This window comes from Eleutherodactylus coqui, chromosome 6, assembly GCF_035609145.1.
Source record: "Eleutherodactylus coqui strain aEleCoq1 chromosome 6, aEleCoq1.hap1, whole genome shotgun sequence".
Classification (NCBI taxonomy): domain Eukaryota; kingdom Metazoa; phylum Chordata; class Amphibia; order Anura; family Eleutherodactylidae; genus Eleutherodactylus; species Eleutherodactylus coqui.
Genome location: NC_089842.1, coordinates 235431333 through 235448101, shown reverse-complemented (window position 1 = coordinate 235448101; position 16769 = coordinate 235431333). Strand labels below are relative to the sequence as shown.

Below are 16769 nucleotides of genomic sequence, written 5' to 3'. Positions count from 1 at the left end.
ATTATGACCTGTTGATTCAGTTACAAATGAGGCAATCAAAGGGGAAAAAGGAACAATGGGAACCAGCAAGAGGAGCAAAGACACCTGCAGATAAATGGATGGTATCCTACAAGCTCTGTCTTCCACATGCCCCTATCCCATCATGGCTCCAGCCTCCCATGGAAATATACACCTGTCAAAAATAGTTATGACAGATGTGGTTGCTAGTCACTGGTATGCACCAGGATTTAGAGAGACAGCAGCTAAATACACACAGGGCTGCCTGATTTGTGCACAGAACGATGTGGGTAGGTCTGTATATGCTCCCATGCAGTGTACTCCTTGTCCTAACTACCCATTCCAGCGTCTTCAAATATACTACTTCCAACTGCCAAGGGTGGGCAGGTACGAGTTCCTTCAGGTCCGCCCAGACCTGTTCTCAGGGTAGCTAGTCTTGCCTACCCACTCACAAACACCACTGCCAAAAACTGATATCTGAGGTGGTATACAGGTACAGAGTACCAGAGACAATTGAGAGTAACTGAGGTACTCCCTCCACGGGAGAAGTGATACAGAAAGTAATGAAAGCGTAGGGGGTAGAACAGGCCTTTCATGCTCCTTACCATCCATGAACCAGTGGTAGAGCAGAGAGCTTAAATGGTACCTTAGAAACCACGATCCAGAAGACCATGGCAGAGCTCAACAGACCATGGACTGAGTGCCTTCCCCTGGCACTCTTTTCCATAAGGTGCACACTTGACAGAATAGGCCTCAGCCCATATGAGGTACTTTTTGGGTCGGCCCCAAGGTTAGGATCGTATTTTCCATGATAACTCCAGATGTAGCATGGTAGCTTGACAAACTGTGTTATTGCTCTCACAAAATGCTTAACTAATGTATATTCTCGAGTGCTTGCTTCCCTTCCAGACCCTGACAGCTTAGAAGGAACTCATCCTGTGAAACTAGGAGGTTTAGTGATTACTAAAAGACACATCAATAAAGCTCTAGAACCCAGACTACAGATGTTCAGATGGAAGGACAAATCCAATTGGATACACGCGTCTCATTGCAAGAGAGTCTTCCCACCATGATGAACATATGCTTTCTCCTAGGTTGATCTATCCCTGCTATCTTTTTCACAGCTATGGTTCCATAACTAAGGCTCTGAATGGTCTATCTAGCCTCTTTAAAGAAATAGCAGCAAATTGTTGCATCTCCAACCCCTTTTGGTGACTGGTGGACTGATACTTTCAGCAGATGGAGCCACCAGATTTCATCTTTTGCTGGAACTTTAGTGACTATTTTACTGTTATTGCTATTATTGACTGCATTATTCCGTGCCTTCAAGGCATTATCTCAAAGACTCTTGACAAAGCTGTCCCTGTTATGTATGATAATGCTTTGCCTTTGACTACTGACTCTGAAGCTGAATCTGCTTTCGATCAACCCTCTCTTCTTGCAGTGCCTTCCTATGATACTTTTTGTTTGTACAATGCTAGAGGAACGTCAGTTTGGGGATCCGGGGAAGTGGTGTAGGAATTCCAGCTTATGTCACTAGGGCATTTGTAAGTACCTGGCTAGACGTTTGCCTGGCCATATCATAAAGTACCGTTATGATATGACTAAACCAGAAGGGTATTAGAGAATGACCAACAATGGGCTCAGACTCAAATACATCTGCATGCATGCAACTTCTCATTATAAGCAATTTGGAGCAGACAGTAGAGTACATAGAATATAATATTTATTCCCATAATACCATGAAGTAGTGCTGGACTTTCATCATTTTTCATTTAGCTCAGTACTTGACGTCACTGTTAGTCACTGTTATTGTGTGGGAGCACAGTGGGGGTACTCTTACTGTGTGCAGACTAAAGGGGAACTATTACTTTGCAGGGCACCAAGGGGGACCCTTATACCATCTATTGATAAAGTCCTTATGTAAAGGTGGGAGTGTGCTGGAAAAGTCAGGAGCCAAAGACATCTGTGTGTTAAATTCTGCACAGATGAGTCACAGCTGAAAGAAGTCATCATGGGGGTTTGGGTCAGATGGTGAAGAAAACTGAAAGTGAATGACTCAATACAGAGATGACATATAGCTTATATATTATGACCCAGCAATTAAATACAAATGAGAAGTGCCTCATGTGCAGGACTGCATAAACAGAGTAATAAGTTAAGTAGTTGTGTTACAGCTGCTTACCGGTGGCTCCTTGATAATGTAGCAGTAGAGGGGAGCAGTAGTACCGCTGTTAGCTGCCTGTTCCCTCCTTAAAACAGGTGAATACTACAACATAGATAAACCTCAGAGCGCAGCGCCGATACTAGGAGACAGCAGGGTAATTGAATTCTTTTATTTCACAAGTTAATAGACTGGGCAATGTGTTTCACTGCCATGGATTTGACGGCTTCGTCGGGCCATGTCAGTGCTGAGAAATGAAAGCACATGTAAATTCTGGTGGATGAGTGGGGTGAGATAGCAGATCATAGGTCAATTACACTACCTTCTGCTTACAAGTTTATTAAAGGGGTTGTCCCGCGAAAGCAAGTGGGTCTATACACTTCTGTATCGCCATATTAATGCACTTTGTAATGTACATTGTGCATTAATTATGAGCCATACAGAAGTTATTCACTTACCTGTTCCGTTGCTAGCGTCCTCGTCTCCATGGTGCCGTCTAATTTTCGGCGTCTAATCTCCAGATTAGACGCGCTTGCGCAGTCCAGGTCTTCTGCTTTTCTCAATGGGGCCGCTCGTGCCAAAGAGCGGCTCCTGGTAGCTCCGCCCCGTCACGTGCCGATTCCAGCCAATCAGGAGGCTGGAATCGGCAATGGACCGCACAGAAGAGCTGCGGTCCACGGAGGGAGAAGATCCCGGCGGCCATCTTCAACCGGTAAGTAAGAAGTCACCGGAGCGCGGGGATTCAGGTAAGCGCTGTGCGGATTTTTTTTTAGGTCCCTGCATCGGGTTTGTCTCGCGCCGAACGGGGGGGGCTGTTGAAAAAAAAAAAAACCCGTTTCGGCGGTGGGACAACCCCTTTAATACAAAAAAAGAGCTCGATCACCACATTTATATATCTTGCCCAGTTAGAAATAAAGATTAATGTTGAGCAAAAATAAGTGAAGAATACATACTATAAAAGTCTATTATATCCCTGGGGCCCATTTGACACAAGTTGTGCCCATGTCTGCTGAGCCAGTCTAAACATATTTTACTACAGTATCTTTGCACCATAGAGCACTATATTCCCTATAACGTTACTGTATATTATTTCCAGGTACCCAGATATCAGTAAAGTCCATTAATAACATTACTTTCCCCTTATCTCTTACAGCCATGTTTACAAGAATAACAGGTGAGTTAAAAAGCAAATTGCATTACAAAATATTGTAATTCCGGACCAAAACCAGCCACAGGCTACAGTATGGCAGTATGAAAAAAAATGCTTGAAAATTTGTTGTCTGATCACTTGGAAATAATAGGACGAAGACTACAAAAAGAAGAAAAAGGACAAATGTTCCCTAAAGCAAAACTCATCCATCGATGTAATTTTATTACTTTATGATGTTTTATGTATTTTTAAACCCAGAAAATCTCTTTGATGTACATATTAGTTAAATCTATAAAACTAGTGAGAGTCTTGATAGAGAACTGAAAGCCTAACTCCAGTCAGAACGATTCCACTCCTCCCACGTCCCACCCATCAGGATCCAGGAAGATGAGATATTAGGTGCTCAGTGGTGGATCCTTGCAGTACAGAGCTCTTCTAGCTGTTCCTTTTTTTGCCTGTGACATAGAGGGGGCACTGTCGTCACCAGTATTATTGCACAGTAGTGAATGAGAATGATAAAACTGCCAATGTCACTAGGCAGTTATTAACTGCAGATCTTGATGTGTCTTTGCATATTTCCCATGTTTTTAAAGATCTGGTACCGTGTTAGCCAGTAGAGCAAAATCTGATTGTTTCCAGCAAGAGAAACCCCGTAATCTTGTAGATATGATACCTTTTAATGGCTAACAAAAATACATGATGTTATAGCGAGCTTGCCAACCTCTCAGGTTCTGTGTCAGGCTCAAAATGGATTAGATCTGAAGAGGCATGAATACTTATATACACTTATAACATACATACTTATGACAAGGCTCAGACATGGATGTGATTGGTTTGCACTTATAAGGAATACTACAACAGAAAACAAACTTTTTTGTCTAGGCACTGATAGCGGAGTGAAAGTTTTATGGTCCCTGAATTACTCTTGGGGAGTCGTAAGGCCAGATATGAGAGTTTTGATACTTAAAGGCGGTTTCAAGTCACAAAACCATAGAATAATTTGGGAATATAAATTGATAACAACCTTTGATACGCTGAATACTGGGTTAAATTATTCCCCAGGATTTATGCGTGAATGGGAGGTGTGAGACATTTATTGCACAGATAAGACCCCCATCAACAGTAATTCAGGGACCATAAACTTTCACTTCCTTATCAGTGTCTAGTTAAAAATGTGCATTTAAATGATAGGAGCTTGGATGCATAGAGATAAAAGCTTTCTTCTATTTATTTAGTATGTGCCCATAATACCAAGAAAAATACAACCGTCCTGAGGACGCGTTTCAACCTTCTCAGGTCTTGATCACCCCACCTGAGGTGATCAAGACCTGAGAAGGTTGAAACGCGTCCTCAGGACGGTTGTATTTTTCTTGTTAAGATGGGCACATACTGAATAAATAGAAGAAAGCTTTTATCTCTATGCATCCAAGCTCCTATCATTTAAATGCACATGTGTCAAGAAACCGCCTAGGATCGAGCGGTATGGATGAGAGACAGCAAGAAACATAAGACGGGAGCTGACATAACCTGCTACATAGGTGAGATCATTACCTTTACTTGAATATTTTTTTCTAGTTAAAAATTTTGTGTACCTCTTGTAGCATTCCGGGCCTTACGACTCCCCAAGAGTAATTCAGGAACCATAAAACTTTCACTCCGTTATCAGTGCCTAGACAAAAAAGTTTGTTTTCTGTTGTAGTATTTCTTATAAGTGCGAACCAATCCCATCCATGTCTGTGCCTTGTCATAAGTATGTGTGTTATAAGTGTGTATAAATATCCATGCCTCTTCAGATCTATTCCATTTTTAGCCTGACGAAGAACCCGAGAGGTTCGTAAGCTCGCTATTACATCATGTATTTTTGTTAGCCATTAAAAGATATCATATCTATAAGATTACGTGGTTTCTCTTGCTGGGAACAATCACATGTTTTTGTCTCTTTTGCGGTTTGGTGGCAAATGTTCTAGAAATATGGAGCTTATAGATATATACACTAAATACCAAAACTACTGGGACACCTGAGCAAGAATCAAAAGTAGTATTTATTTCCCTATGTTTATACTTAGTAGGACTCCTTTGGCCCTAATGACATTGGATACTCTCTGTGACATACTTTCTACTAACATCTGATACACTTGAGCTGGTATTTTCCTGCATTCAGTCTGCAAAAGTTTTGCATTCCCTCAAAGAAAAAAGATGCTGTTCATATTTCCTGACCAAACATTCCAGTTTTTCCCAAATATGTCTAGTACGGTTTAGGTGGGGACTCTGTGCAAGCTCGAAAGATCCGTATCCTCAAACCAATGTAAAACAGCATTGGATTAGTGACAGGGCGCGTTGTCTTTTTAGAAATATGGCTGACCATTCCCAGAGTATTGCCACATTGTCAGCAGCACATTGTTCTGAACTTCAAGGCACACCTCCGTGTTCATGGTTTTTGTTTCTACAACCAACGGACCGAGACCATGCGACACAAAACATCCCTAGACCATTATAGAAACTCTGCTGTACTTGACTGTTGGCACAATACACTTAGGCAAAAGCGTTCCTCGTGCCTCCTCCACATCCAGGTACAGCCATCTGATGTAAAGATGAACTAGTGTGATTCGTCACTCCATAGAACAATCTACTATTGCTAAATTGTCCAATGACGACACTCCTTGCATCACTGTAGATGGGCCGATGCATTGTGCTTTGTGATGGTTGGTTTGTCTGCAGCGTCATAACCCATATATCTAATAGCATGTAGTTCTGGTCACTAACTATGGCTGACACCTCCACGGGTCTCCACCCTATATAGCATGGTTTAGGACACCTGACATGCTAATAAGGCACAATTGAGTCTTCTGATAGAGAGTCCAAGTACGTTTGGTAGAAAAGTGTATAAATACAGTTTAAATTCATGAATGTAAATACAAAATTCATGTACCTGTGACATTTTCAGGAACTGCATTGAGACCTGCGGTGACCTTCACTCCAACCTGGAACAAGATCTTGCATGGAGACTCTGTAGTAATGACCTGTGATGTGGACGCCGCTGTGCAGGGTAACGTCACCTACACCTGGTACAGGAACAATGAATGGACCCATACAGGGAAGACGTTCACCATTCCATCTGCCCAGTCCAGACATGGTGGGAATTACCAGTGCAGCATCGGCGAGGAGAATATCAGTGAGGGCATTACTCTCTATGTTACTCCAGGTGAGTCAATCTAAAGTAGAGCAACCTGTCCGAGGCCAGTAATATAATGTGCATGGACTCACCAGATGGTAAATGTGACATATAGAGGCTACAGCTCTGATCTTTGTACTTTAGGTCCGGTCATCCTGCAGTCACCACCCTATATATACGAAGGAGATGACCTGTCACTGAGATGTCACAGCAGCGCCGGGGCATTTACAGGGCTAGTAGTGTTTTATAAGAACAATAAAATTATGTCTTCATCCGCCGCTAACTCTGAAATCCTGCTTGGAAACCATACAGATGCGACTGAAGTCTACAAGTGTACAAAAGAAGTCTTCACAACTGACCATGGAGTACACAGCGATGAGATCAACTACACCGTTCAAGGTAAGTCTTGGCCAACCTGATACTAATATTGTAAGGTTCTCCATGTAGTTATTACTCAGGTGTCTATCTGGCCAATTCACTTCAGTCACCCAGTAATAGCAGCCTCACCAACTGTCTTCGCTACATGAGCATGACCCTCCAGGAGCGGTAAACCTCTTCTACTTACATTTTCCCCTTGTGTGACCAAGATAGCTCTCTACCCCTGAGGCCTGGACTCTTCAAGACCTCTGAAGGTGCCCTGTGGTATCTGGCACCAAGACAAAGCAGCTGATCCTTTAAAGGTAATCTATCACCATCTTTTTTGCATCCCTCACTGAAAGCAGCAGAAGATAGTGACAGGCTCACTGACTACCGTGATATGTCTGATGTATTAATCTCTGCAGTAGTTTGGGAGAAACTAGCATTATATTAGTAGCAGAACATACATAAAGTACTACAGGATGTAGTCCTGGATATTCATGAGCTGCAGCTACCTCCACCCACCACTTCCTCCAGTCACAGATTGATATATCTCTCTATGCACGGTAATAGGCAGAGAGTTGTCAATTAGTGGTTAGAGAGGGTAGGTTAGGTGGGGCTAGCTTAAGCTTATGAATATCCAGGACTACTTCCTGTAGTCCCTAATGTATGTACTGCTACTAATAAAATGTACTGGCTTAAGGTACCGGTACCTTAAGACCCAGCCAATCCCAATGCTACAACACACAAGTATGGACGTCAGCATGACATCAGCAGGAACAGAAAGGGTTTAACCTGCTGTTATGTTACCGTGTTTCCTCGAAGACAGGACCTACCCTGAAAATAGCCTTACACTGATTTTTCGGGATTGAAATAAAAGCCCTATCCCAAAAATTAACCCTAGCTACACTACATAAAAAAGCAATACATTACCTAGCAGGATCAATCCAGGTCCCTCTCTCTGGTCTCCGGAGATCCAGCATGCTTGCTTGCAGTCCTCAGCCACGACAGAAGATTGCTTCCTGGTAAAGTGACTGAGCCAATCAATGCAGAGCTTGATGAACCAATGCAAGGCTGTGATTGCTTCTCAAGTGCTGTGGCTCAGCCAATCAGTGCAGCACTCAAAATAACAATCAGAGGCATTGCTTTCTGGAGGAAGGGTTTACAAACCCCGTTGCCAGGAAGCAATCTTCTGTTGGTGGCTTAGGACTGCAAGCGAGCATGCCATAATTGCAGAGACCAGCTGGAGGGACCCGGACCATGACTGCTAGGTAAGTATAACAAGACATCCCCCGACATTTTGGTGGGCAAATTAGTCCAAAATTTCTCAAAGTCCGCTTTTTTAATCATGGCTGATTTTCCGGTCGGCTACAAGCTCTACCATAGGAACAGGCTGCATCTTAATGGGGAGGGTGCAGCTGTGCTGGGGGAGAAGATGGCTAGAAGGTTGGAGGAGTGTTTAAACTAGGGAATGGGTGGGAGGGTAACAAGAGCACCAGCGAGGAAGACAGTGTAGACGGTGACCTGGGACCAAGTAATGGGAATGAGGGTTGAGCAGGGCAAGGGGTTAGTACAGTTAGAACTGGCAGAATAGGACCATAAGTATTACGAATATAAATAATAACAGTATAAATTGTATGGCAACGAATGCAAGAAGACTGATCAGTCAAGTGGGTGAGCTTGAAGCGAGAATGTTTGAAGAAAATTACGATATAGTAGGAATAACGGAAATATGGCTTGATGATAAGTGTGATTGGGTGATGAATTTACAGGATTACAATCTCTTCAGAATAGCCTGTGGGAACCAGAAAAGGGGAGGGGTATGTCTGTATGTTAAATTCTACTTAATACCGAGACTACAAGAAGATATAGGTGTAGAAGATGAATACGTGAAATCTCTGTGGGTAGAAAAACAGGGAGGAAAAAAATAACAAAATCTTGATAGGGGTTTTCTAAAGGCCACCAAAAATAACAGAAGAAACTCAAAATATATTACTAAGGCAAATAGAAAAGGTGTCAAACCACAAAGGAGTAATTATTATGGGAGACTTTAATTATCCGGATATAATATAGGATAACAAAACCTGCGAATCTCACAAGGGCGATAAATTATTGAGAACAATTAAACATTAACCCCTTAATGACACGGCCTATTTTGGCGTTGAGGACCAAGCGATTTTTTGGTATTTTTCCATCTCCATTTTTCAAAAGCCATAACTTTTGTATTTTTCCGTGGACGCGGCCATATAAGGGCTTGTTTTTTGCGTGGCGAGCTGTAGTTTTTATCGGTGTCACTTTTGGGTACATAGACTATATCGTAAAACTTTTATTATTTTTTTATGATAACAGGAAGAGAAAACGTATCAATTCTGCCATAGATTTCTTTTTCTTTTTTTTTACAGCGTTAATCATGCAGCATAAATGACACACTAAATTTTTTCTGCGGGTCGGTACGGTAACAACGATACCAAAATTGTTATATTTTTTTTTAGGTTTTTACACTTTTTTGCAATAAAACCCCCTTTTTTTTGGAAATCTTTTTTTTCCTCTATAGCTGCATTCAAAGTCCTGTAACTTTTTAATTTTTCTATGTACGGAGCTCTATGAGGGCTTATTTTTTGCGAGACGAGCTGTAGTTTTTATTGGTACCATTTTGGGGAATGTACGGCTTTTTGATCACTTTTATTGCATTTTTTGGGAGGCAAAATGCTAAAAATTAGCATTTTGCCTCTGTTTTTTAGCGTTGTTTTTTACGCTTTTCATCGTACAAAATAAAAAGTGTGTTCAACTTTTTGTACACGTCGTTATGGACGCGTCAATACCAAATATGTGGGGTTTTAATTTTTTCCCCTTTTTTTATGCTAATATTAGAAAAAGCATAAAAAAAGGGTGTTTTTTACATTTTTTTAAACATTTTTCTTTTTTTTACACTTTTCTTTTCTTATACTATTTGAGTCCCTCTGAGGGACTTACAACACTGTGCCTATGATCGCTGTCATAAGGCATGGCAGAGCTACTGCTCTGCCATGCCTTATCGCTTATACAGCGATTATAGGCACAGGCAATACAGGACGCCAGTGTCTGGCGTCCTGTTGCCATGGCGACAGGCCGGGCTCTCGCGATGACATCGCGAGTTCCAGCCGGAGACACAGAGGGAGCGCGATCCCTCTGTGAACTCTTTCCCTGCTGCAATCTACTTAGATCGCGGCAGGGAAGGGGTTAACAGCGGGGGGGGGGCGCATCTCCGATGCCCCCCGCTGTTGCAGCGGGACGCCGGCTGTGACTGGCAGCCGGCTCCCGCTGCAGGATAGCGCTGGATCTTATGTGATCCCGCGCTATCCCCAGGACGTACCGGTACGTCCTGTTGCGGGAAGTACCAGGCTGCCAGGACGTACCGGTACGTCCTGGAGCGGGAAGGGGTTAAACAATTAAACTACCTTACCAAACTTGTATGGGAGCCAACTACAGGGAGGGCAATTCTGGACTTATTATTAATCAACAAACCAGACAGAATCACAGGGGTGCTGGTTGAGGAATACTTGCAAAATAGTGACCACAATATAATTAATTTCCTGCTATCATTCAATAGGAAGCCTTAAAAGGGAGCGACAAAGTAACTAAACTTTAGTAAAGCAAAATTTGATCAGCCTAGAATTACTCTTGGCAACATTAAATGGGACAATGTACTTAAAAATAATAGTACAGGCGACAAATGGAAGAAGTTTAAAAACATCCTAATTACCTCATGTGAGCAGTTCATACCTTTTAAAAAAAAGAACTACAAGTAGAAGGAAACCAATGTAGCTCAACAAGACTGTAAGGGGGGCAATAAGCAAAAAAAAAAAAGTGTTTAAATTATTAGAACAATAAGGCAGTGAAGAAGTGCTAAAAACATACAGGAGGAAAAACGAATTATGTAAGGAAAAGATAAAAACTGGCAAGGAGGAGGCAGAAAAACTGATTACCAAAGAGAGCAAAAATAACCCTAAACTATTTTTCAATTATATAAACAGTAAAAGGATTTGCACTGAGAGCACTGGCCCTTTAACCAACAATGCAGGAGAAATCATAGATGATGATGAGGGAAAGGCAAATCTTTTAATTAGTTTTTCTCAAGTGTATTCACGTAGGAAAAAGAAATGTCACATGAGATGCAGAGGGATAAAACAAACTCCCCGCTAAATATCAAGTGACCAATGCAGGAGGAAGTGCAGAGTCGGTTCCTAAGTCCTAAGGGAACTAAGTAACGTGATAGATAGATCAATATTTCATATATTCCGAGACTCTATTGAAACCGAGGTTATACCACTGGATTGGTGTATTGCCAATGTGGTTTCAATATACAAAAAGGGGTCTAAACGAGAGCCTGATAACTACAGGCTGGTAAGTCTCACTTCAATAATTCGAAAAATATTTTGAGGGGTTTCAGAGGGATGCCATTCTAGAATACCTCAATGAAAACAACGGTATAACACCTCATCAGCATGGGTTCATGAAGGGTTGATCATATCAGACCAATTTGATCAGCTTCTACAATGAAGTAAGTTTTAGGCTGGACCTGGGAGAGTCTATTGATCTCGTATATCTGGATTTTTCTAAAGCATTTGACACCATACTGAATAATAGGTTGATATACAAAATGAGACAGCTCGGTCTGGGCGAAAACGTGTGCAGCTGGGTAAAAAACTGGCTTGGAGATAGAAAGCAATGGGTGGTAATAAATGGTTCGTACTCTGATTGTGCCACCGTTGCTCGTGAGGTGCCACAGGGTTCTGTATTAGGCCCCATTCTGTTCAATATATTTATCAACGACCTGATAGAGGGGCTGCACAGCAAAATATCAATATTTGCAGACAATACGAAATTATACAAGATAATTGATACAACGGAGGACAATGTACGGCTGCAAATGGACCGAGATAAGCTGGGGGCTTGGGAAGAAAAATGGAAAATTAAGTTTAATATTGATAAATGTAAGGTTATACACATGGGCAGGAGAAATGGATGTCACCAATATACACTAAATGGGGTACTGCTAGGGAAAAGTGATATGGAAAAAGACCTGGGGGTACTAGTGGATTGTAGACTTAACTGGAGCAATCAATGCCAGTCAGCTGCTGCAAAAGCACATATAGTCTTGTGTATTAAAAGAGGTATAGGGGCGAGGGATGAGAACATTATTCTTCCACTATATAAGGCACTAGTTAGGCGTCACATGGAATACTGCGCACAGTTCTGGTCACCGGTGCTCAGGAAAGTTGTTGTAGTGCATGATGGGGATCAAAAAAGGGCAACTAAATTAATAAACGGAATGGGAGGACTGGAATACCCAGAGAGGCTATCAAAATTGGGATTATTCATCCTGGAAAAAAGATGGCTAAGGGGCGACCAAATAACTATGTTTAAATACATTAGGGGACAGTACAAGGATCTCTCCCATGCTCTGTTTATACCCAGGACTGCAACGGTAAAAGGAGGGCATCCGCTACGTGTAGAGGAAAGAAGCTTTCATCACCAACATAGAAGCGGGTTCTTTACTATAAGAGCAGTGTGACTGTGGAACTCTGCCTGAGGACGTGGTGATGGCAAAATCAATAGAGGAGTTTAAGAAAGGACTAGATGTCTTTTTAGAGCACTATGATATTACAGGATATAGACATTAAATAACCAGCGGGTTGTTGATCCGGGAATTGGAGTCAGGTAGGAACTTTCAAACATTGATCCAGGGATTATTCTGACTGCCATTATGGAGTCAGGAAGTATTTTTTTTCCACCAAAATGGGCTAAATTGGTGTCTGCCTCATTGGGAGTTCTTTACCTTCCTCTGCATCAACAAGGTGGGTGGAAACAGGCTGAACTGCATGGACATTGTTTTCTTTCAGCCAACATACTATGTTACATGACTCTTTATCCACCCTACACCTGCAGCTTTGATCTTATCTCATGACCAAGTATGATAAAAACACATCTCATCTATGCATGACCTACTACTACACATCTCACAACAAAGCTAGCAACCATATGGCACAAAGAGTTTAACAAGCTTGCATAAAATCCAGTGTCCTGTATATATGGTCAGCTGGCCAGAAACCAATTGGCTTCTCCAATGAGTATAACCAGACATTTGAACCCATTTTATCACGTATTCTGATGGAAGTTATGCAAGAGGTAGCTAACACAGGTACCATACCGCTAGAAATGTTGAAGGCCACAATAGTGATGATGTCTAAGCCTGGCAAAACCCCAGATAATCCAGCCAACTTCAGACCAATTTCTCTTTTAAAGTGTGACACTAAACTTACCAAATATATTTCACTCATATCAGGCTGGTTTAATGGCAGGCAGGCAGGCAACAGATGGTACAAGAAAAAGAATTGACGATGTCTGTTGTAGAATGGAACCGGATGCCTTCTCTGTTCCTCGCATTGGCTGCTGAGAAGGCTTTTGACAGAATACACTGGGGCTTTACTTTTTCTGTTTTGGAGAAAGTTGGATTAGAAGTAATAATTTTAAGAGCTATACAAGCCTAGTATTCTTCTCCATCAGCAAATGTTCTGGCGAACGGAACTCTATATACTCCCTTTAGAATAACGAATGGTACCAGAAAGGCTTCCCCCTTTCACCATTATTATTCATAATGACACTGGAACTAGAGATGAGCGAGCACCAAAATGCTCGGGTGCTCGGTACTCGGGTCGAACTTTTCGTAATGCTCGAGAGCTCATTTCGAGTACCGAACCCCATTGAAGTCAATGGGAGTGTAGAGGTGCACTACAGAGAATGGCCTTTAGGGGGCAACAGACAGGCATTCTAGGGCCTGAGAAAAGGGAAAATGCCCATAGGTGTGGTTAGGAAGTTGGATATAAGAGTAAATTCCTGCTACACCCAGAGAGATGTTGGGTGAGAGAAGAAAGAGGACCAGTCCATCAGAGGAGGTGCTGCAGGCTGGTGGCCTAGCAGAGGCCAGAGTCCAACAGGGGCGACAACCCTGGACTCACACCCAAGTGGGGTGCATATTGATGATATTGCTATGTTTTGTGAGTGCGGTGATGACAAATAAAGGGTGCCAGGAGCCAAATAAAGAAATCCACATCTCCTGAGCAGTTTCTACATGTGTGGTGTGCCATTTTTATGTGGAAGAGGTTGGCGATCCGCAGGCCAGTGTACCCCCGCCTGCTACAGGGAGACTTGAGCAGTTTTGTATGGGACCGATGCTCCGGAGAGGGGGTGATTTGTGAAACACCTCAAAACGTCAGAAAGTCATGGAAACACCACAGAAACGGATAGGGAATGGCAGGGGCAGCATGCATAGCTGCATCTGAGGGTCACAGATCCCACTATTAAACTAACATGAGTGCAATAGCCTGGCGGTTACCCCCCTAACTATTTACTTGGGACAGACCCTCATTAGCAAGGCACACTAGCTGCAACCAAGGACAAACTCTGCCTGCGGGTGACACCGCTGCCTCTTCGCCTAGGTTACATACTGGCATTGCTGTCCAACCCCCCCCCCCCCCCGCATGACCCTGCGTCCACTGCGCACACAAAATCTTCCCTGCGCAGCGTTCAGCTGCCCTCATGCCACACGCTCACTTCATAGCCACACCACCCTCATGTTGATTTATAAGTGCGTCTGCGATGAGGAGGAACCAGAGACACACACTGCAGAGGGTTGGCAGGGCCTGGCAGCGACCCTCTTTGAAAGTGTAGGCGATAGCCCACAATGCTGTTGAGAATGGATGATAAATTGACGTACGATCATCATTCCAATCCCATGCCCCTCCATCACAAAATTGTCAGGAGCCGCAAACGTGGGCATAAAGGGGACTCAGGTGCCAGCACTTCTACATATCTCCACAATGCAGCAGCGCATACTAACACCAACATTGGTTTGAAGTAGGAGGTGTCTCAAAAGCTGCCACCACAGGTATACAGTGACCCTGTGAAAGTCTCATGAAATCTGTTTGGCTTCCTGTGAACGCTCCAATCCAGTATCTCGGATAACTGCCGTAATTTGTAGAATGAGAGATAATATATGTCGCCCAGCGCAGATCCCCAGACCCCAGGCAGGAGGAGCAGGTGGCAAAATAAGCCCGAGAAACTGTGACTGAGGTTGGACCAGCAATACTCTGTGTGGGAAGCACGTCACCGGGCCCAGGGTCAGGCTCGGTCCCAGCCTCCACCTTGTGTGACCCAAGGTGCCAAGAGTTACATAGCTATGGGAAATCCATGTGTCCCCACACACTTCATTCTGTGTAGGTGTCAGATAGCAGAAGACCGCAATGGGGGAAGCCTTCTGCGCCCAATCCAAGTCATTCAGTGTATTTGTGCCAGATAGCTAAAACACCACAATGGGAAATCTTTGTGCACCCACAGCATAGGCGAGCCCCTGGAACCCAGGGACAGTATTACAAAAAAGGAAATCAGAGTGCCCAAACATGGTAGAGTTTCACCCCATCAAGGACCTCGCCCTTGGCCCACATTTCTGCCCAATTCATTCTTTGTATATGTCAGATAGCTGAACAATGCAATGGAGAGGACTTTGTGCACCTACAGTATAGGCGGGCCCCTGGAACACAGGGACAGTATTAAACAGGCAGAAAAGAGAGTGCCCAAACATGACAGAGTTTCACCGCACCCAGGACATTGGTCCATACTACTGCCCTAGTCATTCAGTGTAGTTGTGCCAGATAGGTAAAACACCGCAAGGGGAAATCCGTTTGCACTAGAGATGAGCAAGCACACTCGTGCGAGCTTGATGCTCGTTCGAGTATCAGGGTACTCGAGATGCTCATTACTCGAGACGAACACCACACGGTACTCAAATCACTTGCATTTCCTTCCTCGCATGTTTAGCGCCATATTCTAGCCAACAGACATGTGGGTAAGGCATTACCACTTCCTGCTGTGACGTGCCACCCCTCTCCGCCACCCACAGTAGTGAGTGGCTGGGCCGATCAGGTGACTGCCGAGTACTTAAACTGGTCCCGTCCGCGGCTTGCCTCAGGCGCATGCTGGCAGAGGTTAGGGAAAGTGCTTATACAGGGATAGTGTTAGTGTAGGATCCTGTCTTTAAGAACCCTAATGGTCCTTCTTAGGGCTACTCTTCATAGTGTGCATTACTGTTGTGGCTAGCTGGGAGCAGTAGTGCACCAAATTTTTTTTTAAGCATCTCGGGCTGTGCAGGCCATTTCAGCTATACCGTTCTGTGCCTGCAGTGCATAACGCAGGGTTTAGGGACGCAGCCACTTCAATAGGGAAAGTTATACAGTCCAGATCCTCCGTGCCTACTGCAAGCGACTTTAGTTATACCGTTCTGTGTCTGCAGTGCATAACGCAGAGTTTAGGTACGCAGCCACTTCTATATGGAAAGTTATACAGTCCTGATCCTCCGTGCAAGAACCCCAATGATCCTTCTTAGGGCTACATCTCCCCGTGTGCATTATAGCTGGGGCTGGCTGGGAGCAGTAGTGCATCAATTTTTGTATTACGCATCTAGGCTTGTTCCCAGCCTTTCAGTAATAGCGTTCTCAGCCTGCAGTGCCATACAGCCAGCTCTCACCGTGAAACTGCACTCTAAGATTTCCTAGCCTACAGCAAACTACTTCAGTTATACCGTTCTCTGTCTGCAGTGCATTAGACAGAGGTCTCACCGCTAAACAGTACTGTAATATTTCCTGGCCCACTGCAAAGTATTTCAGCTCTGCCACTGTGCAGAGCGTCTCACAATACCCTTTCCTTGATGGGGTTGAGATAGCCGCAGTTACCAGCACCATGCACTGGTTTTAGAGTCTTCTCCCACTCCATACAGCCTCTATTATCTACAAGTCTCTGCAAGCGGTAAATTAGCCCTAGGTATCAGCGCAAGAGAGCGGGTTAATAATTTTTTCAAGTCACAGCATAGAGCCTCCGCTATTTACAAGTCTCTG

At 43.6% G+C, this 16769-nt stretch overlaps 2 protein-coding genes across 2 annotated transcripts in view; one reads left to right on the top strand and one right to left on the bottom strand.

The window, feature by feature from the left end:
- LOC136633421 (death-associated protein kinase 2-like) overlaps positions 1 to 16769 on the bottom strand; it is a 704757-nt gene that overhangs the window by 460246 nt on the left and 227742 nt on the right. The gene's annotated exons all lie outside the window — the stretch shown is intronic.
- The window catches only part of LOC136571901 (Fc receptor-like protein 5), a 38030-nt gene continuing 26058 nt past the window's right edge, over positions 4798 to 16769 (top strand). Inside the window, exons 1-3 of the mRNA XM_066572517.1 lie at positions 4798 to 4849; positions 6256 to 6513; positions 6628 to 6882. Coding sequence (XP_066428614.1) covers positions 4798 to 4849; positions 6256 to 6513; positions 6628 to 6882 — 565 coding nt within the window. The remainder of the gene's footprint in view (positions 4850 to 6255; positions 6514 to 6627; positions 6883 to 16769) is intronic.